At 38.2% G+C, this 27,361-nt stretch overlaps 2 protein-coding genes across 3 annotated transcripts in view; one reads left to right on the forward strand and one right to left on the reverse strand.

The window, feature by feature from the left end:
- Nucleotides 1-27,361, reverse strand: part of CDC73 (cell division cycle 73) — a 95,811-nt gene that overhangs the window by 17,381 nt on the left and 51,069 nt on the right. Inside the window, exon 11 of the mRNA XM_065744122.1 lies at nt 908-965. Within this exon, the coding sequence (XP_065600194.1) occupies nt 908-965 (58 nt within the window). The remainder of the gene's footprint in view (nt 1-907; nt 966-27,361) is intronic.
- LOC136052792 (beta-1,3-galactosyltransferase 2) lies at nt 19,967-26,950 on the forward strand. 2 transcript variants are annotated; one of them, XM_065743188.1, is made up of 3 exons: nt 19,967-20,519; nt 21,027-21,192; nt 25,095-26,950. In XM_065743188.1, the coding sequence occupies exon 3, from the start codon at nt 25,231-25,233 to the stop codon at nt 26,497-26,499; it is 1,269 nt and encodes a 422-aa protein (XP_065599260.1). In that variant the 5' UTR covers nt 19,967-20,519; nt 21,027-21,192; nt 25,095-25,230; the 3' UTR covers nt 26,500-26,950. The 2 variants fall into 2 exon arrangements, with proteins under 2 accessions (XP_065599260.1, XP_065599251.1); XM_065743179.1 differs by lacking the exon at nt 21,027-21,192.

Raw genomic sequence — 27,361 nt, forward strand, 5'->3', positions numbered from 1 at the left:
CAAGGCACATAGTCAAAGCACTTAGTCTGAACAACACAATGCTCGAGCAAGACTTCTAGAAAAAAAAATCAGCATTCATTTAAAAAAAAGGCAGCTTTGACTTAAAAACAAAAATAACACCAAGAAAGCCACCAAAGAAACGAATACCAAATTATCCACCTCAAGCACATAACGACAAGCAACTTGTTCTTACAGGGTATCTTTTACTTGAGAGCGTCTTCCACCAAAACACAGTCTGTTTGTACTCAAACCCATCTCAAATCTCTAAGGGTTTTTCATTAGAACAAACCAAAATACCTACACTGATCTAATTTTTTTTGAGATTCAGTTTGATATAAAAAACTGACTTGGTAGCTGAAGTCTACTAGACCATGAATTAAAAATCCAGCTTGAAGTGTCAAGAGCTACTATAAACATCTATCGGTTAAGATGTGAAAAAGTAACGATGCTACATTAAATGATAATACTTTCAGAAAAATAAATATTTCCAATATATTGGTAAAAAGAAATAAAACATCTCTTTCTGAGATTTACTTTTCTGCTTAGGTTATTTCTCCTTGAGATATTAACCAGCTCTTGCAACATATTTCAGCATCTATTTGTGAACCGTTAGACTTTACAAGCAAGAAGTTTGTCATTTGGCTTTCCAGTTTCACTACCACATCCTTTCAAGGGGATGAGTCAGCAAACAGTGAACTGAATGAGCCCAAGCACCATCACTACCATTCTCAAACTTTGAGAATACCATTAACCAAGAAGTTGTCTGTTATTTCCAATACATGTGCAGTTAAATGCCACAGAAAGAACTCTCACTTCATCCTTAAGCCAATGAAAATTTTAGGTAGAACTCCTCTGGAGCTCATATTTACTTGGATTATAAAACATAAATGAAAGGATGTCACCCTACCTGGTCGTGGTACAGGCTGTGCTGCTGGCGTTTGTGTTTTTCGAGCAGAAGCACCTTCCTTTAAAAAAGACAGAGGAGGTAACATTAACCATTGGCCTTCTTGTCAGGTACAGTATTTTTCAATGAACACAGAGTTACAGAGAATATCATGAAAAAGAGGGCAATATGTTTCCATTAAAAGAGAAAAATACTGAACACACTCAAAATTCTTCATGGATCCTCTTCCAGATGTGGGGGAGAAAAAAAAGAAAAACTGTTAAGCTTTTATAAGTTTACCTTTTAACCATTAGATGCCAATACAACTTTTTCCTATGTTCATAGAATTATTTCCAGTTCATAGTACTGTGTCATTTCAGACACAATCACTTCTAAATCAAGGGTTGATATGTAACTATAAGCAATTGGCTACAGAAATTTTAAAACAAGACACACCTACGCTCTGAGATGGAAAACCAGGACCAAGAAATGGCAATGCATTCCTGCTTTGAAGAGTTTTAGTGACCAGAAATAGCACACTCACGATAATTGATTCTGCTTGTGCCTTATCCAATTACCTTAATGTAACGAACAAAAGACCTGTACTACTATTTATTCTTGTTAACTCTGCAGTTAACACACCACGTAAGAGAAAAGTGAAGCCACATATCAGGTTCCAAAGGAACATAAAATCCCTACAAGAACAAATTTTGCTTTTGGTTACTTCTTTGAAATCCCACATGACCAAAACGTACATTGCTAACCGTGTGAAGAAAAAAACCAACAAATACATAAAAACACACAGCTACTGCAATTGGCGAGGCTGACAGAAAACCCTTAGCATGACACCAAGGATGCATTTCGTCTGCAAGGTCATAGAAAGAACTGTTTCAAATGCCTCCAGTATGGCATATGTGTACCCATGTACACTTTACTGTATGTCTTGCAGTTCAGTACTTAAAACCTAATGAGCAGAAGTCTGCATGAAAGCCGAGTTCCATGATTTAACTAACACAAAAAATGCTTTGAAGTTTCCACCATGAAGGTTAGAGCTCAGTCTTTTATACTAAGCAACCTCCTAATTATCTTCAGCATAAGGATTTAACCCTCGAAAAAAAAAAAAAAAGATTCCTAATTTTTGCTGTCCTCTTTTCTGATTATTAAAATACCAACATCTATATAGGACACCTGAGTCAGTAACTGTTATTTTAAGACATACTTCTATAATAACCAAGAAGAGGTATTTTTGCCACTGTCCTTTCACAGAAATTACTCAGAAAATGTTAAAAATCTCAACACCACATTCTAAGGAACATCAGCAAAAGATACCTACCTACGAGAGAGGCCTTGCAACTGAGAAATGACTGCTATTTAAATCTATATCACCTTACTTTCAGCCAAGAAAATGGAAATTTTGCATCTGTTTCTAGAGAAAAATAGCACTTTTTACATGAAAAGGCTGTTCCTACAGTGCACCGATTACACATTTTGAAGACATACCAAGAATTCTCCAATGACATTTCTTTGAAGTCAGAGCAATAGAAAATGGAAAGAAAACCTCCAAGCTACTGAAACATCACTTCCCATAACACTATGCTTCAGATTTCTAAATGCAACTCAGTTTGTTTGCATGCTTAACTACTGCTGGCTGCAGTCCCACGTGTCCATCAGTCTTTACTCCCCCACAGGATCACTGCGGCAACTTTCCTGCCTCCCCTTCCACTGATCGACCATTTCCAGTGCCTTAAACAGACCTGTAGGTCCTACAGCAGCTGTAAGGAGGGGAAGGAATCATGAGTTGCTTCAAAGACAGTAGTTTTTCTGCAGCCTTGCAAAGAATCATAATCACAAAGCTTTTCTTTAGTTTCCATACGACTTGTGCTACAATATTTCTCTCTCTCCAAAATTTCCACAGAACACCAGAACATGAACAGTCCCATCTAATGAAATAGCTTGCAAACTATCCTTTTTATTTTCTTCCCTGTAATTTTTTTTCTGAATTATCTTCTCTATAGGTGACTTTAGAAAAAACAGTGCAAAAACCTAAATGGATAAACTGGGGCTTTAAGAACTCAACTGAAATCAATAAAATCACAAATGTAACATGAAAATATCTGATTAATGGTAGGACACACAGCCATTTAGGTGAGTAGACAAACACATCTACAAGCTCTATGTCTGTGACCTTTGTTTGTGTGAACAATTTCTGTAGAATCAATAAATGATAGAGGTCATGACTTTTAGTTTTGTAAATCACTGTCTCAGTCTGATAATTCCATGGAAGAACCTCAGCTCACAGCCCCTGATGGCTTCTTAGCACAGACACTGAGTGCTTGTCACCTACTGGAGCTGTAACATCCTTTCCCTTGCAACTGATTTACAGCATCTCGGCGCCTTATTATCACAAGTGACCTAATCACCATTTTCTAACATTTAAAACTGCAGACAATGCAGTTGTCGAGGCTAGTACTCCAAACCTAGACTTAGCATGCTTTTCTTCTTAAAAATTATTTAGTAAGATGAAGAAAAAGATAGAAGCACAATGACAGCTGACAGGAAAAAGATCAAGTGCTTTCTACAACAAAGTCATCAGCTTCCATTTCACACTGTCCTGAAAACAAAAGTTATTGAGCTTAAATACAAAATGAATGCTTTTCAAAAGCATGTATACGAAGGTATGGGTTCTTCCCCACGACAAAGCATAGATTTATGATATATATTTTGTTTACAAGGCAAATATAGCCACAGAGACCTACAGACTATGTTCCCTTTAGAGGAGAAAAAAATGAGTTGACAGAGAAAGTATTATAGTGGGTTCTTTAACAACACACGATATGTGCAGCTGTTAATTTATGGCCTGTTAGCTATTCTGAGACAGCTTCTCATTTGCATACTCTAACTCTATGTATATACAGCAGCTTATTTCTCAGTGAGTGCACAGATTTCACGTTTCCAATGTGAAGTTTTAATGTAGAAGTTACTCTTAAGTAACTTTACACTACAAATTCCAACTCCAATTAGGGCAGCTTTTGTTTGTGCAGCTGTACCCTGAGCAGCAGAAGTCACTGTTCAGCTATTTAAAGAGCATTCAATTCAAAGTTTCTGAACACTTCACAGTTGTGCTCCAAGACAACACATCTCATTCTCATGCAGAAGCCACTCGAGACCGTTAAGGAGTTCACTGTGAATATTCATAAGTTGAAACTAATTTAGTAACAAGACATGTAATTTGAAAAACACAAATCTTCTGTAAGATGACCACATAACACGGTATTTTAATTGGAAGCACCTTACTTGGTTGAGTTTTGCTAATTTACCATAGAATATTACATAGATTTCTTCTGATTTATATTAAATATATGAGCATTTAAATGATGAGGATCAAAAATCTTGACAGAATAAGGAAAACAGATACTGAAAGCTGTCCTGGTTTTCATTACATCAGTTGCAGGTAACATACTGCATATGCTTTCCAGAGAAATTCACTCCACTCAGTATTAATGGTAAGAACTATGACAGACACCTACAAAACCTGTTTAATAACTCTTTCAACCACAGTGTATGCCTTCTGCTAGTAAGCATTGTCCTATCTCAATTCCTAAAGATACGGGGTTTTCAAGCAAACCCGTGCATAGGCATCAGCAGAAATAGCTTAGTACATGTGAAAAATCCAGATTCCAGTATGGTCAAAAAAGGAAAAAAACTCACACTCTGAAAGATAACTGTTTTTTTTTTCTATTGCATGCTCCAACAGTTAAGGTCTTTGCATGTTCTGTCCTAAACAAAATACATAGGTTAAAAAAAACATTGCTTTCCTACAAACTAACTCTTGAATAAATCATTAATGTACGACAAACAGTTAAAACAATTAGATGACGTTGAAAACATGGTTCTAACATCTGGTCTGAATGTTCTACTTTAAGCTTAATAGAAGCATTTATCTTCATATAAATAGCTTGGATTCTGAAAATGCAGAGTTTTATCCTAAAAGTGTAAAGCCTTTAAAAGCCTTGAAAAGGAAAGCTTCCAAAGAACCAAGAAAAACCATCAGCTTGAGATGCCTCGCCCCTACAGACTTCCTAACAATTCTGAGTTTCCTATTCATATCAAGAGATTTCTTGTAATGTTTTAAGTATAGATTGCGCTTCTCATCATTGTTCTATTTACACATGAAACCGGTATAGCTCATTTGCACATTTCTGTGCACACAGATCTGCATATGCAATTCCCCAGGACAGATTTATTTAAATAATAAATTGTAAGTTCTTAGCTGCATCTCTAAATTTAAATTATGCTGTAAAATAAAACAACTTGTTAACAGAATCTTAACTATTGTACAAATACTGCTAAGATCACAGTCATTTTAACTTGCGTTGCTTGCAATATTAATAAAAAGGTCACTTCAACTACCTACATTGTTTTAACTTGCTTTTAATCAAGAAAATAGAAGGGAAGCTGAAGCAGAAGTTATGCTATTGCTATGAAATGAATTTTAAAAAGGAAGAAAAATTACCATTAGCTACCAAAGGACAAGGATACTGGTGCCTATGGAGAGTAATAACACTGCCTCACTGCTTTGACAACTAATAAAATCACACAACATTAGACAAGAGGGGTTAGCAAAAGAGAGTAAGTAAACAGCGCACACTGAACAGCATGTCTTCTCAAGCACAGCACAAAGAATAATACCAGTGGAAGACTGCCAACCCACAAGTTCGGTTGCAAGAAAGAAAACTTAATGTCCATTTTCTTAAAAAGATAAGGCAAATTTCATTATAGCTGAGGCTGTACTGTTAAAGTACAGAAATTTCCAAACTCCAAGAAAATCAGATGTAGACAGACTCTTCTGAATGAGTACAGCATTATAATGATGGAGGAGGGGGAGAAAGGAGAGGCAAGGGGAGGGTGGCAAGAACAAAACCAGGGTGATACCATCGAGAACTGACTGAAATTTGAAGATAATAGTACTGGATGTTCCACAGCACTTAAGTTCAGGCTTTGTTTACAAGGGTGGGTTTTTATTAGTTCATTATAAAATTAAAACTAAAAGGTGACTTGAATTCTGAAAGATTGACACTGTAATGATGATTAATGAGTTTTTTAACAGCAGGTCAGGCCTGGAGATCAGCATCACAGAAAGAAGTAACAGGTGCTTACTGCAACTTCTTGTCTGTTGCAATCAGGTTACAGATTACAGATACCCTGGACAGGCATTACCTTCAAGTGTGTGAAAAGAATGCATCACCAAAGCTTAGTTTTGCTTATAACACTCTCTCTTTGGATGAAGAACCTGAGCTGGCCTCATGCAAATCACACGGCAATCCATAGAAGTTTTGTCAAATACCATCAGCATGAGAACAAAAGGATTTTTTCATCTCTTAATACAGTCAGGTATTATATACTATAATAATGTACTGCTGATTTCCTTAATATTGATATCAGATTGTCACATCAGTTCAATAGAGCTGGAAAGTGCATAGATGTGAATTTACTACAATTTGCTTATGCTTTTGCCGCCAACATTCCACCTTGTACATTCATGAATCTCTTGCTCCAATGCCACTCGTAGCTGCAAGTATTAGCCAGACACTCATGAAGCATTCCTTCACCTACAATTTCACAGAATATGGGGCTCAAACAAATACTCACATAAAGCCACTGCTAACAGGCAAACACCAAACACACACAGAAGTCAATGTCACTTTTTCTATTCAGATCACGCTTGAAATGGTATCAAGAGGAACTGCTAGGTGGACATGAAAGTTGCTCAGTATGGAGCAATGAGAAGATCCCACTTACACCTGCATTCTGCGAGTTATAACTTAGCAGAGGAAAAGGCTTAAAAGACTTCAGAAGGGTTCCTTTGTAGCTTCTGGAAAGGCTCATGAAATGCTCTGTGTGAGAAGAATATTTTTTAAAGCTCTGCAGGTGCCTAAATGAATACAGATGGATCCTTAGTGCTTGTGTGAAAACTTTTCCTAAATGTCCAAACTGAATCAAAATCCAAGCAACTGATTTAATGTATGTGATGCTATTCAAAGCCTCAACTCAATAGAAACTGATGATGCTCTTTACAGCCTCCCCTCAGTTATTTTGAATTCTGTTCCTAAACCAAGGGATGCTGTAATAGAATTCTAATATATAGGAAGCTATATAAAACCTTTCTTCCCCACCAGCCCCAGCGACTATTGGTTAACCAAGTTACTCAGTGTCATTTTTTCCCCAACAGTGTTTCATCGTGATGTGATTTTCAGCTTTGTATTCACTGAGAAAAATTGAAGTTTTAATTTTACTCTTCCATACGTTACCAGTTTTAGCAAACGCAGCTCACAGTGCACCACACTTATAGATCACACTACATTACAAGAACACATAATTGTCTTGGGTGGTCATGGTCAGAGAGATGAAGGGAAATTTCCAAGTATCACTTTGGAAGATTTGAAATATCAGGAGAACGTCTTTGAACTTGTATTTTTGGAGGAGCTGATGCATAAAGAGGAACTTTGAAGCAATGAACTCTGAGTTATTTTTGTCATCTGGTAAAGTAACTGAGTTCACAAACAGCATGAGCTTTTTCAGGATCAAAAGCTTTAGCCATGGCTACCATAAATTGCGATAAGGGATGAAGATATGAGAGGGCTTGAACAATGTCAGCAATGATAAAAAATACACACTGGAACCACTTCTACATGGAACAGCCTGTTGAAGGCATAGGACAGGGAAGAACAAGTGATGACCTCAAGGCCTGGAGCAGGCTGCAAGCAGCATGAATGCAGATCCATGCAATCTGTTGATTAATGCTGGTAATGAAATTTGTGCTACCTCAGAATTTCTCCTAAATTTTCACTTCATGCATTTCTTTGCTGAGTCACTCGCACACAAATATACTTCAGAGTCCTGTAGGACATGTACTTGCTGGCTAAAGGTGAGTTTAAATCAATTGTACATAAAGTAGTATTTGTACAACTTCTGTGCCATATGCAAACACCACAGAGGTCTGCAGCATAGCATCTGTCAAAGTCCTCCTATCAACAGGCTGCTCGCTGAGACACTAGCTTGGGCACTGGCACTAAAGGTCTCACAAGCAGTGAGAGACAAGCAACACCACTACAACATCAGTCTAGCAACTTAGAAACAGAACAGTAATTTACCAGGAAAACTTCTGTTTGGTCCAGGATGAATGTCTGCTGCTTGCTGCAGCTCCAAGTGCTACAGTTACACGCATGCTGTAACTCCCTCAAGCTGGAAAGGCCAAATGTATTTTAGGAGTCACCTAGAATATTGCCAGTATTTGCCATGTTCCAGCCACAGGTTCATTTTAAGTTGCCAAAAACAAATAAAAAAATTGAAAAATGAAATATATACTATATTCTCATACAAAAAAAAACCCATAAAAAAACAGCCCACAAACCAGATTCCATCCTGTTCTTTACTCCACACATCCTATCACTTTAGGTCAAGGAACTTAGAAAACAGACTGAAATGAAGAAATGCACTGTGTACCATGAAGATAGGAAGAAGTCAAATCAATATATGCTTTTTGGTGTGCAAGGGGGACAATAGATGGATTTAATTTGCCTTCTGACACTAGGTATATGCACCCTTAGTTCTATTGGCAGCATAAGATACTAATTCCCCACAGCAGGAATGCGAATTCATTCATTTCCCCTTTTTTGTCACAAGCCTCATTTAAGCCTTATGTTTACAGTTTGTACAATCAGAAAAGCCCCTGTGAAATCTCTTTGCCAAGCAGGATACATAAACAAAGCACTATTCAAAGCTAGAACACAGGGAAAGAGAAACAAGACCCTGAGACAAAGGTTTCTTCAGGCAGGGCACCCCTGCAGAAGCACACCCTATTTGTGTCAGTGCACATCCAGTTCCCCAGCTCCTTCATTCACACTCCTGCCAACGAGTTTAAATCTGTTCGGAGGAACTGACCTAGTCCCAGCTCTTATCACAGAGAAACTGGGAAAGCTAACACACGGCAACCTGTCCCCAAACACTACGCTGTTGGTCATCTTGTGACTAAGCTTCTACTTCACTAAAAAGACACAATCTGAGCAAAACCTACCCTTTTCAGTTGACATGGATACCTTACATTTTTAACTTACAAACTCACTATATGTGGAAAAGCGCTGTTTAGACAACTATCATGACTGAAGCTGACGTTGGATTGCAATGCTACTTTATTCCTAAACAGTTATTTCATACATTTGGATGAAGTAAAATGAAATATTTCAGGAGGTTTAACTTTGATCCAGTAAGAGGTCTATTGTCTTCAATGTGTATATATCCTGAACATAACAAAACAATTCCTTGAAGACACGTTCCCACACTCTCAGACCACGGTCAGATATATCTGTGTGCGTATATACATACACACATACATTTCTATTCTTAGGAATTCAACTGCATAAATTTCAAGAACCAAATATATGAAGCTCATAAGCAGCATACTAATAATATCTCATTCAAAATACTGAACTTTAAGAGTCCCAAAGCCTCCAGTTCCTTATGCTTTGCATACTAAATACAATAAAACATCATGGGAAGGAAAACCTTGTGCTTCCCAGCATTCTGAAATGGTTGCTCCTGCCACTAGTAAGAATGAATGACAAACCATCTTTCTCATTACAATGAGAAGTCTAAGCATTTCTAAGGTGCACAATAAAAGCACCCCACTCTCATCAGTCACAGGATTTCTGACAATGTTCTGCACTAGCTAAGCCTTTTCCTTGGACTGAATTATCAAGTTCCACACATATTGTTTTAGTTAAACATGCAGAACAAAAAAATGCAATGGTGTTGCCACTATGGTACTTTCAAAAACCATTTATGCTTTGGCGGGGGAGTTGGACTTGATCTCTTGAGGTCCCTTCCAACCCCTATGATTCTATGATCCCACTCTCCAATTTTCTCACCTTCCAGCTTTGACAGAGAGATCTATTTCAGCACGCACTCGTCTTTGGACAAAATTCATTGGAGAATTTTAATTTGATTTTGTTCAAAATTATAAAAAGGCATCAAATCAAAAATTTCCCCCGCAAATTCTCTATTCAGTGCAACTGAGTAATTCCAGCAGGCCTGAAGCTTTCATCCCTAGGCGCTGACATAAAAAGCTTTGCAACAATCACTACTACATAACACTCAATTACATTACTATATACATCTGCAAGAAAAGCTAGGAAAGCACTGGAACCCAAAATCCTAGAGTTCCCAGACTATGCCCATATTTTCCTAGCAGATTCTATGATGAAGTAATTCCCCAAATGCTATAAACTAAAACCCTCTGTTCTGTACTCAAAAGTTCAGTTTTCAGTTACCTTCATTTAACTGTGTTCTACGAGTCTGACTCTCAGTCAAAAAACTGTACCAACTTTTGATGGGGCTGTTCCCCTCAACCAAAACAATCAAGCAACAGAACGACAGCACTAATTGTTATATAACAGTCACCTGAGACACCATTTTAGTCTCATACATCAGAGATTCACATTTACGATAAACAGTAGGAATATATTTCATCATCTTCACCACAGCGCAAATGCTTGCTACTACTGTGCTCCTCAACTAATATTCAGGTATAAAGAATTGACTTCAAAACTCTTGCACTAGAATGCATGTCACAGAACACATGTATTATTCTTAATGTGTTATATAGCAAATAGATTATGAAAATTGCTCTTATTGAATACCACCCTACTGTAGAAAGTAAAAGTAAAAATGATGCATGTCTTATTAAAAATTAACAGTAATAGTTAAAAATTGATAAAGAATATATTATGTTAAAAGAGAGGAAGGATTCTGGCCCTATCACAAAAGATAAATTTTTCTATTTTGCCTTCTGCCTCTACTTTCAGCTTCCTTCGGCATTATATCTAAATTCCCTATTATTCCTCTCTCTTTAGTAGTGAAGATTAAATTAAGCTCTTCTCAAAGCACGAGGATGAGAACATTCAACTTTTATTTTTCCATTTTGTATACAATCCACATGCTAGACAGCCCTTCTCGAAGCTTCTGTCTACGCATTATGAGATCTGCTTTATAATACGACTGCTGTTTGAAATGGCTAAGGCACAGCTGTATTTTCGGCAGTGCAGAAGTGCAATCCTCTTAAATGAAGGTCAGCTGGCAAGGTCTCACTCTTACAGTCTGGGGCCACTCTATTCAAAGATGGAGATAGGATAAGAGCCATACAAAAACTCGACAAACTTACAGATCTCCCTATTATGCTCTGACTTACACTGTCTTCACTCATCCTTGCAGAAAAACCTAACACACTAACTAAATGAAGAGACTCAAAAGTACATTTTAAAACAAGTTTTCAAACTTGCAAATGGCTTTCGCCTCTCCTCTACACACCTGCGTACAAATTTAACCAGTAGCTCCCAACTATGAACAAAGATGGCAAACCACGCCAGGCAGGACAGACACAGGTAAAGTTCAGTGCAACTACTATTTCTGCTGCTCACAATGTAGTATCAGCTGCCCTCAATGATCCCACACATTTCACAGTATATCTGAAGGAAATGCATCTTGAGCAGTAAGAGCTCCTCAGCTCTCCTTGAGCCTTCACAGCTGTCCCCCATTACTTCAAATAGTTGTTTTGTCTTTGAAATGCCTGCTGTCAGTGACAAAAAAGTAAACACTTTTTCCCCTCCCGTACTGCAATCTGTTGCAGACTAAGATCCCCTCACTGGAAAACTCTTGAGCACTTAGGTGGCAGGAAATAAAAATGAGTAAGCCACAGAGAACAATGTTTTGGAAGAGAGTACAGTTCTCAATGCCAAGAATGACCTCGCTAAGGAGAAAAAAAATACGAGAAAAGAGTAACAAGATTCCTCTGTTATGACACCCTGGAACTTTCTGTATGTGCTTCAGAGAGCTTTTCCAGTCAGAAACAGATGTAATTTTATAGGGCTCATCCTTGCTTGTCTTACGCTGGTGTTGCTCTACTTTCACGAGAAAAACAAAATCAAAATCAAAACCAGCAGCATTATCTTTTCAGAAAGGACAGTATATAGTGATACTACACTTAATTAAAATGGCTGGTAATAAGTACATACTTCACACATTCATATTTATTCTCTATTTTTCAAAGAAGATGTGAAAAGGTAAGAAAAGAGCCATTTCTTCTTTATTTCTTAGCTCCTACACTGTCATATTCTCAAGTAAATGAATACATGCCTATTTTGAAGGAACTGCAAAAACCCTTTTCTTCTCAGACATTTTTTGTCACTGACTAGTGCCTGTTTGAAGAGAAATATTTGAAAATTAGATAAAAATTATGACAAGGCACTATGAAAGCCGTTCTATAAAAACTCAACCTACTCCTGCCATCAGATCTCAATCAACTGTGATCAGATACTCTAAGCAGCAGGTTTTCCATCCAACATGAGAGACGTGCCTCTGATTTAGCGATTTCATTAGCTCAGGGTAGCTTCACAGAAACACAGCTAGCTCCCTTCCCATGCCAGCAGGGCTTCAGAAGCAGCACTGCCACACAGCACGGAGCTACTATTTATAAATCTTGCAAGCATCTCATGTATGCCGTGGCATTGTTTCAAGAACAAGCAGGCAATTCTACACAGAGTCATCAGAGCTTATTAGCTCCAGCCACACGGGACCAAACCGACTCCACCAGACCACTCAGAGTAGGCTGATGCATCTGCTCCCTAATGGTCCACATTCCACCAGGCTTATTAGATTCTAGGCATTATCACGTGAATACACAGATCCAATTTTAATCTGGCATTGCTCCCAACTAACCTGCTACTGAGAGGTAAAGATTCAAGAAACCTGCTCCTTCCCTGCTGCATCCAGCATTCCCACATTGCTGGCATATCTCTTCTTCCCACTCCATTTCCCCAGCCCATCTCAGATAACAAAGTTAATTACACAGAACAAAACCCCTTTTAGTCATGAGGCAAATCCAGCACTGAAGAATAGACACCGGAGCACGCTTCCACACATAGGGTCAATCGGAAAATAAAGAAAACTAAAAAGGCAATCAGTGTTTTCCACAGTGAAGACAACGTTTCAATGTGAGGTGATCTAAATTCTCAAAACCATGGATTCCCTTTATACCAAGTGGTGAATTCAGGCCTTATTCCAAGCAAAATTCATTATCACAGAGTTTTTAGTGCTTTGCTTGCTTACAAATGCAACAGAAGTAGAAACTCATTGTTTTCAGGTTTTTTTTTCTGGTTGTTTGTTTGCTTTTTGCATTATTTTGCAAAATAAGCAACTCCAAACTACACTGGGGACCCAACGGTGGAAACAACAAAAAAAGTATAATTTAGCCTCCTTAAAGCTAGCTGCCTTCTTATCAAATCGTATAAACCATAATAAAATTGCATATGGGTAAAGCTCAAATGTGCATTGACTAGAAAGAAAATGCAAGGCATTTTCAGAAACCTGAGTGCTTCGTTTAGCAAATCCTTGAGAGAAGACTTTTAAGAATCTGCAATGTGCAACCCACTGCCCAAGGTCATGAGACTGAGGGACTTTTTATTTTTGAGTATATGACAATTTTTGGGTTTTTTTTTGTAAGTGGATGACAGATGCTCCCTATAAATTTAGTTCAGTAAGACGGATCAGTGATAGAAAGCTTTACAAATGCTGATTACTTTACAAATGCTGATTAAGAGTTATTACAATGTATCTCTTCTAGAAATAAAATCTTTTAATTCCAAATTCATAAAATTTGGTCTACTGCATTAAAAATACACTTTCTCCTTTTCAATACAAAACTGTCTATAACACGCCTGACATTAACATAATGGCTAGAGACAGACAAGATGTGAAAGAGCTCTCTTTCTTATTCCATTAGGTAACGTTAAAAGGCAGAAAAAAGCTGAATGAAATACAGTTTAGGGCAGCAGAACCTAGCAGAAATACTGAACTAATATTCTGTGTCAATATAATCAAGGCCTCCGATTTCCTCTAAAACTGGTATTGAAGTACCAGCAAAACTCTGGTAACACTGATTCTGTGCTAGTAATTTCTATTAAAAAACCCTTCAATCTGATAAAAATTCAACTAGACTCTTACATGAATTACAGAAAGAATTATGTAATTATGAACACAGTTATTCATACAGAAAATATTTTCCACAACACAGTTTAAACTTCCTCAGAAGTCACTAAAGTGATGCTGTAGCTGATTTTAAGGTGAACTTCAAAAGTGGAATGACAAAGTCCATACGACAGACCAGAAAACTACGAGTGTATGAGAAGTCATTTTGTGCAGCAGCACAATTTCTTTGTCCATCAGAAACATGGACAAATGAATACCCATTTCCAAGTAATTTTTCCCACATGAATACCAGTTACTCTGAAGCAATAGGGAATCGGTTCACTGAATTTAAGCACAATACGTGATAAAACAACTTATTAATATACACTGGCTGGAAATCACTTCCAGTTGAGGGAAACAACATGGAATAACTTTTGGGAAATAGCAGATGCTTACTTGGCCAAGCTGAAGTAACTCTACCAAACAAGTCAGTATGCAGTGCATTGGAAGCAACTTTAGCAATATGTCCAAGAGCACAGAGCAAGGAATTGTTTTTTAAAAAGGACTTATTTTCCAAGTTAAGATCCAAGTTCTACACTGACTATTAACAAATACTACTTAAATTTATTACAGGGATCACTGGAGAAAGTAGCTTTCCATATACTTCATTGCCTTTCTCAATTTGAGCATTCTTGTTAGAGGAAAAGGCCTCAGGTATTTAAGACAGTTACTAAACCTTTGCGGTTTCCACTGTAAATCCCCTATATCCTAAAAAAACTAGCTGTAAAAAATGATACTTACTGAATGGAGCAGCAGAAATTCATGCACTAAAGCTCTTGAGGAAATACGACACATGGAAAGAATCAATATAGGTCTCAGCCCCAAAATAGATGAAATTCTGGCAGCTCAGAAACTTCCAGCTGCTCAGCCTTACTACATAACATTAACTGAAGATCTACGTCACCATTTTTAAAGAACCAGGAATTTCTGAGGTCAATGAAATGAGCCTTCATATTCACACAAACCATGAACAGCAGCAAAAAGAAATAAAATAAAATCACAACAACTGGTGAGAAGATGAACGTTAAGAGCTACTAGTACCTCAGTCAGCCTCCAAAAAGCCACTGCAGCGGGTCCAGCTGACCAGGGAAGAAGCCCAAGAGGGTACCCCATGCTCTGGCAGAGAGCTGGGGGGGCAGAGGGTGGGCACAGCTCTTCAAATCATTGGAATACCTTAAAAACCAGAAGGCAGACAAAAGGAAAAGGTCTTCCTGCAGCCCTTTTGAGAAGAGATGGGACAGAAAGAAGGAGCTGGGCAGGTTGCAACAGGCAAGCTGTCAAAGCTACAACAATGTATTTTACTCCTTAGCCCTGAGACACTGAGTTTCTGTTACCTTCCTCAGGATGCTTTCTTCCTGTTTTGGAGGAAGTCTGGTCTATAGTATCAGGCCTTCCCCAAAATCTCTATTTCCCTAAGAATTTCAGTTTTCATTAAAAAATGAAAAGTTCATAATGGGAGTGCATGGGAAGTGCTAGGGACAACCTGATTTTATAAGGTAGGCACCTGGAATAAAAAAGTCTCATAAGACAAACAGAGTAAGTTTATTTTCTACAGTCTTTAAACTGCCTCTGAACGTTTGGTACTTGTGCTCATTGGCCTTCTCTCCCCCGCTGTGCTGAATCAAAGCTTCATAAAGACTCTGCTCTTTTCAGAATGCAAAAGGAACACTTGTGACAGGAAGAAAATGCTACCACTGGCACGTCACTTCAACAGGGGAGAACTGCACAACCAAAGATGCTGCACAATCTAAATGAAATTATGTTGTCCATCCCCTGGAAAGAAAATCTTCATTTAGCACTTAAGATCAGCAATAATTGGATGCAAAGCCTGGGGGAAAGACATGAAAAAATCCAAATACGGGAGAGAGAAAATGTGACAGAGACAGAAAACAAAATATTGACGAAAGAACTGTTTCTATAGACAGTAGTCCAATATTCAAAATCTGCATATAATGCAGAAAACAGAATAGAGAAGTAGACTGAAAGCAAGTGCACTTTGGCTTTTCAATTGCATTTCTAAGTGCTCCAGACCTGCGCTCTTCATAAGAAGCTGTTAAGAAATCCTGAGACTGAATTCCTCTTGGATAGCTACAATGCCCTGCTCAGTTATTAGAAAAAGACTCAATTGTGAAAAATCCCCTTGAAATGTTTCATTGGGCAGATGGTGGACTAAGTCCCTCCTGCCTTGAGGAGATCAGCTGGTCTTTTCTGTCTAACAATTCTGCAAAGTGCTTAGATCACTTATTGACCGATTAGAACAATTATAAACTACTCATTAGAGAACATAACAATAGGTACACAGTCCCACAGTTACCGGAAACCCTTTCTGTTCTTCTGTAGCCATTGAAGATGGATCTATGTCATTTTATATGTGTTTTAAGTTTTAAGCATCTGAAGATTAGTGGAATCACTTGGGTGTCATTAGGGCAGTGCAAAATCCTGACCATCTACACAAAATGCAGCAAGTGCAAGATGGGTTACAAAGCTCACTGAGAAACAGTGAAAATTTGCTAACAAAAGGAACGACAGGCAATACTGACACTTGTGGTCATTTCTAGATTGCTTTTTTTTCCCACTCAGTTACAAACATGCTCCTGATAGTTAAGAAATGCACTGTGATGACAGAGTAGGAATCAGACCAGAAGTATTCTATAGTCCAGTCCTCTCTAAGTGATATATTGGAAAAGTACTCTATTTGAATCAACAAGATGGACAGCCACCAGCCATATACATAGTTCTTAACACAAAGTTTAAGCTAAGTGTCTTTGGTACCCTGAACGAACACATTTCCAGAAGGAAAAAGTTTTAATATAAAAACAACCACTCTTGTAATCATTGCCATTAGTCACTTTGAATTGTCACCTGACGGTTTTCAACGCACCGCAACCAAAATAATACTACGTTTTACTCTGATAAAATGGAATCATCTTTGCAGAGTATTTGTGGAGTATTTGTGGAATATTCATAAAGCATGACCCATATGGAAACATCCAATTTACATGTCAGCTGTGATCTATGTATTTAGTTTAACGTTCAGGGGATTTGTAGCCATCAGGCAGAAAATTATCTTTCTAAGCAGTGCACTTGACTACTTGCAACCACTGTAAACTCATTTGAGAAATTTCTGTTAATGTTGCCAAGAGAAAGCTTTATTTAAATGGCTCCTTCCTAGGGTCTACATCTTAAAACGAGTTTGACAAGATCTGACTGCTGTTCTCTACAAGTTACAGAAAGGAAGTTTTTCAAGATTTTTGGATAAAATATCCTAAAGCTACACACCTCTGTTTTGCACAAATATCCTGCACGATTACCAGAGTGCTGTGCACAAGGTATTCTAATTATCCTACCTGATTTCCTGCATCTGCCTCTAACGTGACAGAACTCACTGCACACTCAACCTCAACACCGTCCCTGCTAACTTTAAAGCATTCCTTACATTCACACATCACATCTGCACATCACTATAACTCCTCAGCTGCAGTAGATGGAAGTCTTTCAAACACCAACATCGCAGCTTCTAATTTCAGATGTAACCATAGCAACATCACAGAACATACTACTCCTTGGATCAAGAACAAGCAGTCCACTGACCCTTCGCGGTGAGATTTGGCCAAAATAAAGCTCATTCCAATCTACAACCACAGCAAGACTACTTAAACCTTCAGGTCACACTTACAGAGCAAAGCAAGTTCCGCCCTCCTGAAACATCCAGGAACACGCAGTGCTGCACAGAAGTACTGAGAAAGAAAGTCCCATAAAAGGAAGCTCTCTCTGAAACTTTGACTATCTCAAGGTACAATTACACACACAGATAGGAATCAGTGTGTATGTGTGTGCGGGGTGGGGAGGGGGGCAAGGAGGAGAAGGGCTTTTCCTTACACGTCTGAGAAATAAACAAAGACCTTCTCCTCCATTAAAGCAAACAAGAGGTGAACTAAAGAAATGGTACACTAAGATTTAAAAGTTCCTGATTCAACTTGTTCATGTTGCAAGACAACAAGTTTGACATACAACAGGCAACAGCCCTGCCTTAACTTTACAGCCTATGCACAAGCGATATGGTCATATAATTTAAAAGCCAAAACTAACGTAATTCCCTCCTGTCTAGAAAATAAATGGCCTTTGAGATTTTTGTACCTTTAATATTAGCATTTATGGAAAAAGACAAACACCAGTAGGTAAACATACTAGTTAGAATTCACAGCCCTATGCAAGTGCAATTAGGTATGGTGGAAGCACTAGTAAATTAAGTCAGCAGAAACTTCAATCAATGGAAACACTTACGGATCTCAATAAGCCTTTTGTTGAAATTTAGACTCATTTCCCAAATACATTCTTATATATTTGATCGGAAGATTGAAAAACCACTCAGATTTACACGCATGCGTTATTCAGAAAAACTACTTGCATCTCAGTAAGTCAACACAGGTTAAGTTAAGCACATGAGTATTTCACTGCCCTACTGGTAGCCCCAAATTCAGCAAGCTCACAGTGCTAACCTCTCCTTGTCATGTTTATATACACACAACACCACCTATGTAATAGGTGAACTCCACGTAATATACAGAAATGTAAGTATAAGAACCTGTGTGTTTAAGTCACAGATCCAGCAGATAGCGCACACATCCAACCTTTCAAAACACTGCTTCTGAATTACTGTTCTGGGACTTTGATGAGTAAGAGGTGCTGGCTGGAAGCATCTCCTCCCCCACTCCATTCCCTCACTAGCTGCCTCCCACCCCCTCCTCCGGCTGATTTGAATTAAAAAAAAAATTCTAGAACGGAGGAGATTAAAGTCTTTATTGATATGCACGTTTTATTTGTATTAAATATTTGGGGAATATGCACAAGTTCCTAAAACGGCCCCAGATAAGATGACAGCATTTGCAGAAAATGTCATTAGGACAGGAAATGCATACATTAAATACAAGACTAAATGAACAGAGAAAGTAAGTATGCATAGGTGATTTAGGGGAATGCAAGTCCAATTATGTTCCTAGTAAATCATCAGAATATGCATCTAGGATAGTGAAATGCAGTGACTGTTTGGAGAATGCTTATGTGCTAGTGAAGGAAGTACCTCCCCAGTCCAACCAGAGATTCCATATGATAGACCCATTTTATTTTCTTTATCCTTCAGCTAAACAGACAAACAAAAACAAAAAGACCAAAACACAGTCCAAAGCACTGAATTCATTCCCTTTTCAAAAAAGGATGGACAAACACTTGGGTAGGAATGCTGCCAACTTGCCATCTTCAGCATCCCCTACTGAGATTTCTTTTTTAAGCATACAGTAAATATGATGAGGTGCTTCAGCACAGAAGAGTCAGCTACTGACAGGAGCCCAAATTTCACAAGGACCAGAAAAACAAATTCTATAAAATAGGTAAGTCCATAACAGAAGACAGACGCTTTCTGATCCATCAATAATTGAAATCAAGCTTAACAGCTTATACTTGAGTGCCATCCAACTCAATTGACTAACCTAAAGGTTATAAAAAAGCAGCTTTTATAGGGTAAAAATAAGAAACACGTAAAGGAAGTCTGAGCAAAGAAATAGATTTTATTTTCTCACCATAAGAGCAAAAAACATTACACTGAGAGCACCAAATGGGTTAAATCCAGCTTTGGTGTGTAAATGCTTCTAATTCCTTTGCAAAGCAGAACAGCCTTCGGAATACTGAAATAGAACATCTCGCATTAAAAATCCCCCAGAGTATCATAAGTTACAGTGTCAAGGAAAAGTGCAAACAATCTGAAAAAACCCTCAATCATTCATTTAATCATCATACAATTTTTATACTATTCACCTATCATTGTGCTTGTGCTGAATATGTATCATTTATCAAATAGGAGGAAGAGCCTGTAAAGGTTTCTGGCTGCCTTTGGATTTAGTCAAAATGAATGCAAACAATCACGTGGGATTCAGCCAAGCAGTGACGTTAAATTCTGCTCTGTCAGAAGACAGCATCTGTCAAAGCCCACATTTAAACTGCTGCCTGCCTGTGCAGCAGCCGAAGGACTACGGAATGGATTTAATAGACCAGAATCCTCAGTTAAAACAGCTCGAAACCATTTCTACTACTGCCTAGCAACAATGAAGGAGGGAAGAGAGGCAAATCCTATTACTAAAGGCAACTGAACCACTACGTGCTAGCACTCACTGCTAACATTACCGTTAGAAATATGGATACTGGGAAGAGGAGAACACAGCACTGCATTGTCCGACAAGGGAAACACCAGATGTAAAAGCTCCAACCTATCGGCTGCGAACATCAGACAGCACTGATCGCCGGAGCAGGAACAAGAACTCCTGTCCTTTTGTTTGAAGGATGAACAAAAAGCCCCAAGACAAGGACAACACTTATGAGCAAGGAAGGTAACACAGCAACGAGCCGACAGATGGACAGATTGGATACTGAGAAAAGCAATCGCAGGAAGCAGACTGTTGGGGGATGTGCGCATGTTCGATAGCATCTTTTTTGCCGAAGTGATGGCGTGCCAAAACTATTTTCTGTGGGTATAATCCTCGCACCATAAATGGCCTGACCAGGGAAGGTATGTCAAATCCTTGTGTGTGATATTCATTCAATTGTCTGTTACCTTTCAGCCATTACAGATAACGATCATTCCTAATTTGCAGAGCCCAGAGATAAGGTGTCTCTGAGCAGCAGAAAAAATTCCAGCAGGTTTTTCTTTCACCGTGCAGAACAATGTCACTACCTTACACATTTAATGCACTGCTTACAGCCTGCACAAGGCTGCTGTGGGTACAGAAGGGATTAAAGGGATAATGTGGCTACAGTAATGATTGCATTTAACTGAGAAATTAAAAACTTAAACCCCTTCAATTTAGAAAAAAACAGTTAGAAATCCTCTCAAAGTAGGTCAGAATTAATCCTTATCGGAAGTAATCTTAAAGCATTGGTAAAATGGCCATGATATGACACACACTGAGAGCAATGAACCATCACAACAGACCATGCAGTCAAATTACATTATCTAAGGAGTACCTTCAGACCTTCCTCACACTTGCTTTTTTTTTTTTTCCCCCCTGAAACACAGCAAAATGTCATCAGGCAAATACTGACCAAGCATAAACCAGGAGTGTGCAAAATATTGGACATGATCTAAGCCATCAGCAGCGCAATCAGGCACCACATTTTACAAGGAACATCAGGCTTTGCTGACATCCCAAAAGGAAACCCTCAAACACTATGCACTCAAAATGGTGAGCACGTAAATTACCTCATGCCATCATTACGATCTCTGTTTAATATGAAAACACTGACTGTTTAACTTGGATTGTAAAACGGCACTCAGTCTAATTGTCATTCACTTCTACATATTGTTTAAATTTAAATACTTCGTCAATCGTGGCAAACAAGCAGGAAGGCAGCTCACTATTTGCAGTGCAAATTTGAGACCTAAATGTATAGCAATTTAGTACATTACAGGATGAAAATGCTTCTCTGCAGAACATACCAATAAGCTGTGATAAATCATTAATCTGTCAACATAGATGTGTTTACTTTGTGCAGGGCAGTCACCCAGCTTGCATCACTTTTAAAACCTTTCCAGGAGTTTTCAAACAGAAAAGATCCTGCCCTCCAGCAGCGCTCCCGGAGCAGCATGCCTACCAGCAGCACCACTTTCCGATCTGACATTTTAAAACCCAAACATCAGAGCTTATCTTGATTATTGCCTGTTCTGTACACAAGATGAGTGCAGTTTGAGTGAACCCGGGCACGACTCTGTGAGGCCTAATGCACAGCTGCTGCTGCTCATCAGAACACCAGCTCAGGCTCCTTTTGAACTCTTTACTCTAATTAAAGGGTTTGCCTACAAATCAAAATATGAAAATCCAGAACGTGTAAATAGGGATTCGAATGCTTCCGACTGCGAAGTAGTAATTATAGAGCAGAACCCAAAGTACAACACTAATAGAGCACAGACCACAGAAAAAAAAAACCTCAAGAGGCATTCACAGGGAACACATTTGGGATTTGATAATATATCAGAGACTGCATGGACAAGTGCCAAAAAAACCAAACCAAACAAACAACCAAGAACCATTCTAAATCATACCTTCAAATCGCACAGTTGTATGCAACAACGTGCTTTGAGAGTACAAGGTGACTGCATGGAGACCTTGGGCTATATTTAGTAGTTTGCTTTCTGTTTTGTTGTGATTGCTGTATTTCAAATGCTTACTACCCCCTGTCTATTTTGAGATGTTTTACACCTGAATTACAAAGGAAACGATATACAAAGTTACTTAGGTATTTTTCTAGCTAAAAGTTTCACAAAGCTAGGAAACAGATTTGGGTCCTTCCTTTATCTATATAGGGCCTTTTGAAAGGGCAAGCAGGGATCTAAGGTTTTCCAGGAAACTCCCACCTTGAAAAATCAAGGAAACCTGCAAGTGAGAGACGACTCTCTTTAAAAATAAGTTTTCATGAAGACTAAAATTATAACAATGAGTCTAAAATTATAAGAAATTCAATATGTAGTATGTGTGCATAGTCTAAAAAAAGCCACAAAACGTTTCAGCCATTACAACCCCATTCTGGGGCAATGTCTCCCTACAACATAAAAAGGCAGCACCTGCAGCCAGTTTTCAGTTTACACATATTCCTACAAGATTCCTCCTTATCTTGTGTGAATTTAGAGGCACAAAAAAACACTAGTTCAAGTAAAAATTAAAAACAGATGAGCAGTGAAATGCAGATTTGCCAAAGTATTCATATCTAATGACTGAAGTTCTAAAAGTGGAATAATTCAGCACGGCAAAGTTAATTCTGAATTACAGCCGCTGCTCTGCATTCATCTCCTCATGAAATTCTTGTTTTCACTTCTTCCTGAACTGCATGCACATGAAACGGAATGGCAATTAATCAAATATTCCCACTGCTGCCTCCCAAACCGGTATTGAACAATTAGTTTCCCTGAGATCTAGGATATCCTTTGAAGTGACATTTATGTTTGCTCATGCAGCGATATTCATCCCAAATAGCTGAGTGCTCATTTAAAACACTGCACACTGCAGAGAAACTGAGAATTATGTTTTGAGAGCAGGCTTTTATTTTCTAAGCATGTAAAAGAAGGTGCAAGCAGTCGGATAAACACACATCTTCCCCACTGGGGGCTTATTTCCTTTTTACTTAAGGTGTAATTTCTGAGCCATGAAACATAATGAGAACAGCGTGGAATTTGAGATTAATTCTCAAGCAGCATACTTTAGATACAGGCTTAATATTCAAAGATTGGAAATTAATTTGTAAGAAAGATAGCTAAAAAAAATAAAATCAAAAATACTCTAAGAATAAAATTCGCGAACACTGCCTAACAGCACAACAGGGAAGGATTCAGTGCATCACTAGGCAAATATTTTGCCATTTTAGAAAGAAGTAAGGAGCAGTGTTGCTGTTTTAGATAACGTTTATGGTTACACACCCGTTAAAATCCCCACTTACTTGCTCCTCCTGGTGGAGGTTAATAAGATAGACAAACTACAGTTTCAACTCAGTAACTGCAGCTGTACTTCCCCCTTGCTTCTAAATATTGAGTGATGTCTTCTGCATACAGGTTATTCTGTTTATATATAAACTGACACAGCAATGAAGATTTAGTTACACGTCTCTCCTTAGCCACTCTGAAATCTAATTTTTCCTTTGCATTAACTCAGCAAACTGAATGTTAGTCACACACAGTAATATATTATTCAACAGCCATCTCTTCATAAATTACTTCTTCACTGTGTAAAATTGTGTAATTTCCCCATATAACATGTTACTTAGTTTTTAAATGCAGAAAATAATCCAAATATTGGTTTTAAAAGATAGCAAAGTAATTAAGAAATTACACATTTAAATTAAAAATAGCATTTTCTGTGGAACTCTTGTTCAACTGTCATCCTTTTTTCCCCTATACAAAACCCTGGGGCCCAGAAATAAATTAGAGCAAATTGAAAATCACAAACGAATTGCTACTGTGCATTGAAAGGTTCATTTACAAGACGATGTGATCAGCTTTTAATATGCAGCATCATGAAGCTGCCATATTGACTCTGCTCTTGAATATGAAAAAAATTTAGGAGAAAATGAACCACAGACTACTTTGGCACTCTTTCCTACAGTTACAGCTGCTATTACCACTGCTTCACATTTCCACATGTTAAAAGAAGTATAATAGTTACATTTAAATTCTCAGAGGAAACAAAAACCAAAAATCACGTTCATCAGACAGCTTGAAGGAAAGTAACTCACTGCTATGCAGCTTTAATTCACGTTCACATCACTATTTACCCAGGATCTCTATCCACTAAAATTCAACAGCTTAATAGTAAATCAACTGCATGCCAGCCTGGTATAAAAGCCAAATAAATATTCAGTACTCTTACGTTGTGGAGCAGAGGGTTAAAGGTGCCTGAGAGGTGACCAAAATTGTTATCATGTATTCCCATCTAAAGACTGTGCAGAGAAGTTACTGGACCCTGAAAATTAATTTTGACAGGTGCACCTTCTCAGTGACTTTCTGAACACAGTCAGGGCCGGTGGAGACACGCCAGGCAGTGTACTGTGACTAACAGAACTCTGCCATCATCAACCTTGCACCGTCTGTCCCACCACCAACACACGACCATTTTACTAAAGGAGTTTTAAACTGAGCCATGCTAGCCTCTGCACATCAAATCAATTTTAATTAATGCCAATAAACTTTCCAGCTGGTATCAAGCTCTTCTCATTCAGTCCTCCTCAAACACCGTACAAGGATTTCAGTCAGTATACATGATGCTATTTAAGACTACTTTACACTTTTCTGGCTAGCACAATTTTTTTTTCCCCCATTTCTTTCATCTTTGGTACCCAGGATGCTTTCCAGAACTTCTACCATAAAAGTTAGCATTTTTAAAAATCTAACAAAGCAAGTAATTTCTATTGTACAACAAAATTGGCTTTTAGAAAAATCAGATCTTATTTATACCACCACAGATTGTTTTCTCAATAAATAAATAAATAAATAAAACTCACAGAGCTCAATTTCATCTATCTTATTTGTTTTCTTATTGTAGCCTCTAATTATGAGCAGGTAAAATAAAATATGTTTGGTTTTCTTTTTAAACCTTTCCAGAGAGAGCCATTTGCAGAGAATTACTCGACATGAGCAAAAGAAAATGAATACCAAAGAATAGCAGTGGATTTGGAAAGGAAGCAAACAGCACTTTGCTTGGCCATTGTCTCACATCCCATCATTGGATTCTTACAACATGCTTCAGTGGAGAAGACGACACTGCTGCCTTGCAAAGATGACCTGGAATACCAAACGGTCTCTATTTCGCACCCATCTTATTGGCCTGATCTCTCTCGTATTTCTTTTTGCTGTGTTTCTGTTTTTTAATCATCATGACTGGCTGCCAGGCAGGACGGGCTTTAGAGAAAATCCCATGACTTACACAATACGAGGATTTAGATCTACAAAAAGCGAGATGAACCACAGCTCTCTAAGGAACATGTGGAAAGATGCTGTACCTCAGACCCTCAGGCCTCCAACAGTCACCAACCCCAACAACACTGACCTGTCGCCACAAGGAGTAACTGGCTTGGAAAACACCCTCAGTGCTAATGGAAGTATTTACAACGAGAAAGGTACTGGGCATCCAACCATGTATCATTTCAAATACATCATCAATGAGCCTGAAAAATGCCAGGAGAAGGTCCCTTTCCTAATTTTACTCATAGCTGCAGAGCCGGGCCAAGTGGAAGCCAGACAGGCCATTCGACAAACCTGGGGTAACGAAAGCCTAACGCCTGGCATCCACGTCGTCCGCATCTTCTTGCTGGGGCTAAGTACCAAGCCAAACGGGTACCTCCAGCGTACCATACAGGAGGAGAGCAGACAGTACCACGACATCATCCAACAAGAATACCTGGACACCTATTATAATTTAACCATTAAAACTCTGATGGGAATGAACTGGGTTGCATCTTATTGTCCAAGTGTTCCCTATGTTATGAAAACTGACAGTGATATGTTTGTCAATACTGAATATTTAATACACAAGCTTCTGAAGCCAGAACTTCCCCCGAGGCACAAATACTTTACAGGATATTTAATGAGAGGTTACGCACCTAACAGGAACAAGGATAGCAAGTGGTATATGCCACCAGATTTGTATCCAAGTGAACGTTACCCCGTATTCTGTTCCGGAACAGGTTATGTTTTTTCTGGAGATTTAGCAGAAAAAATCTTTAAAGTCTCCTTAGGCATCAGACGTTTACATTTAGAGGATGTATATGTGGGGATCTGCCTTGCAAAGCTGCGAATTGACCCCATGCCTCCACCCAACGAATTTGTCTTCAATCACTGGCGAGTTTCTTACTCCAGCTGTAAATATAGCCACCTAATTACCTCCCATCAGTTCCAACCTAGTGAACTGATCAAATACTGGAACCACTTACAACAGAATAAGCACAATGCCTGTGCCAATGCAGCAAAAGAAAAAGCAAGCAGGTATCGCCATCGTAAACTGCACTAGAAGGATGACATCCCCTCTGTCAAATGTACTCCACGTGCAATTTGTAAATACTGCTGAACGCATGTACAGTGAAAATGGATGAGCTTAATGGGACAGCCTTTAGTTGATCCCCATCACATAGTGGAGTCTGAAAATTATTTTTTTAATTTAAAAAAAAGTATAGTTCTTGATAACACTAATATTATGAAAATGTAACCAAAAGGTTTCCCCAGCAAATTTGAGGAAAAAAATGGAGATACGATTTTTGTGTTAACATGCAATAATAAGCATGCACACTACAGTGGTACAATTGCTGACTTACGTGCCAATAAAATCTAATTGAGCATATTATCCACACAAATTTTATTTTTAAGACAATGCATTCATAGCTCTACTTCTTTTCAATGTAACGATTTCTTGCCTAGAATTGCTATAAGTAAAATGAAAAATGAGAGGCAAAGGAATTGCACAAAGGGGAATCTTACCCTCAAATACCACACTTCTGAAAAATGCAATACACTTGGTGTCACATTTAAAATTAAGACACTCCTAAATAAACTCTAAAGCATAAGTACTCTTTTAAAGCAAGCCCACTTTTTGCAAGGTTGCTTTTTTTGGTTAGGAATAAAAGAATAAATGAAAACAAAGTTCAGAAAACTACTAATTTGCACATCTCCTTCCAAAACTCACAGCAGGTATTCTCAAGTCAGCTCTAGTTTCTCCTCCAAGACATGACAAAGTTATTCTCTACAAGTTTTAGAGTAAGCTCCTGAAACCTGGTGCCAAGCAACATTGGCACCTACATGCAAATTCATTGAATCTGCAACTAATTTCCTCATGTAACTTCAAGATAGCTCAAAGGCTAATAAGAAATCAAAAAGAA

Source organism: Cyrtonyx montezumae, unplaced genomic scaffold, assembly GCF_038088225.1.
Source record: "Cyrtonyx montezumae isolate F1298 unplaced genomic scaffold, pur_monq_1.0 scaffold_1, whole genome shotgun sequence".
Classification (NCBI taxonomy): Eukaryota; Metazoa; Chordata; class Aves; order Galliformes; family Odontophoridae; genus Cyrtonyx; species Cyrtonyx montezumae.

What these genes read in the sequence shown, in the direction of transcription:
- LOC136052792 (XM_065743188.1), top strand. Translation starts at nt 25,231, where the DNA reads ATGCTTCAGTGGAGAAGACGACACTGCTGCCTTGCAAAGATGACCTGG.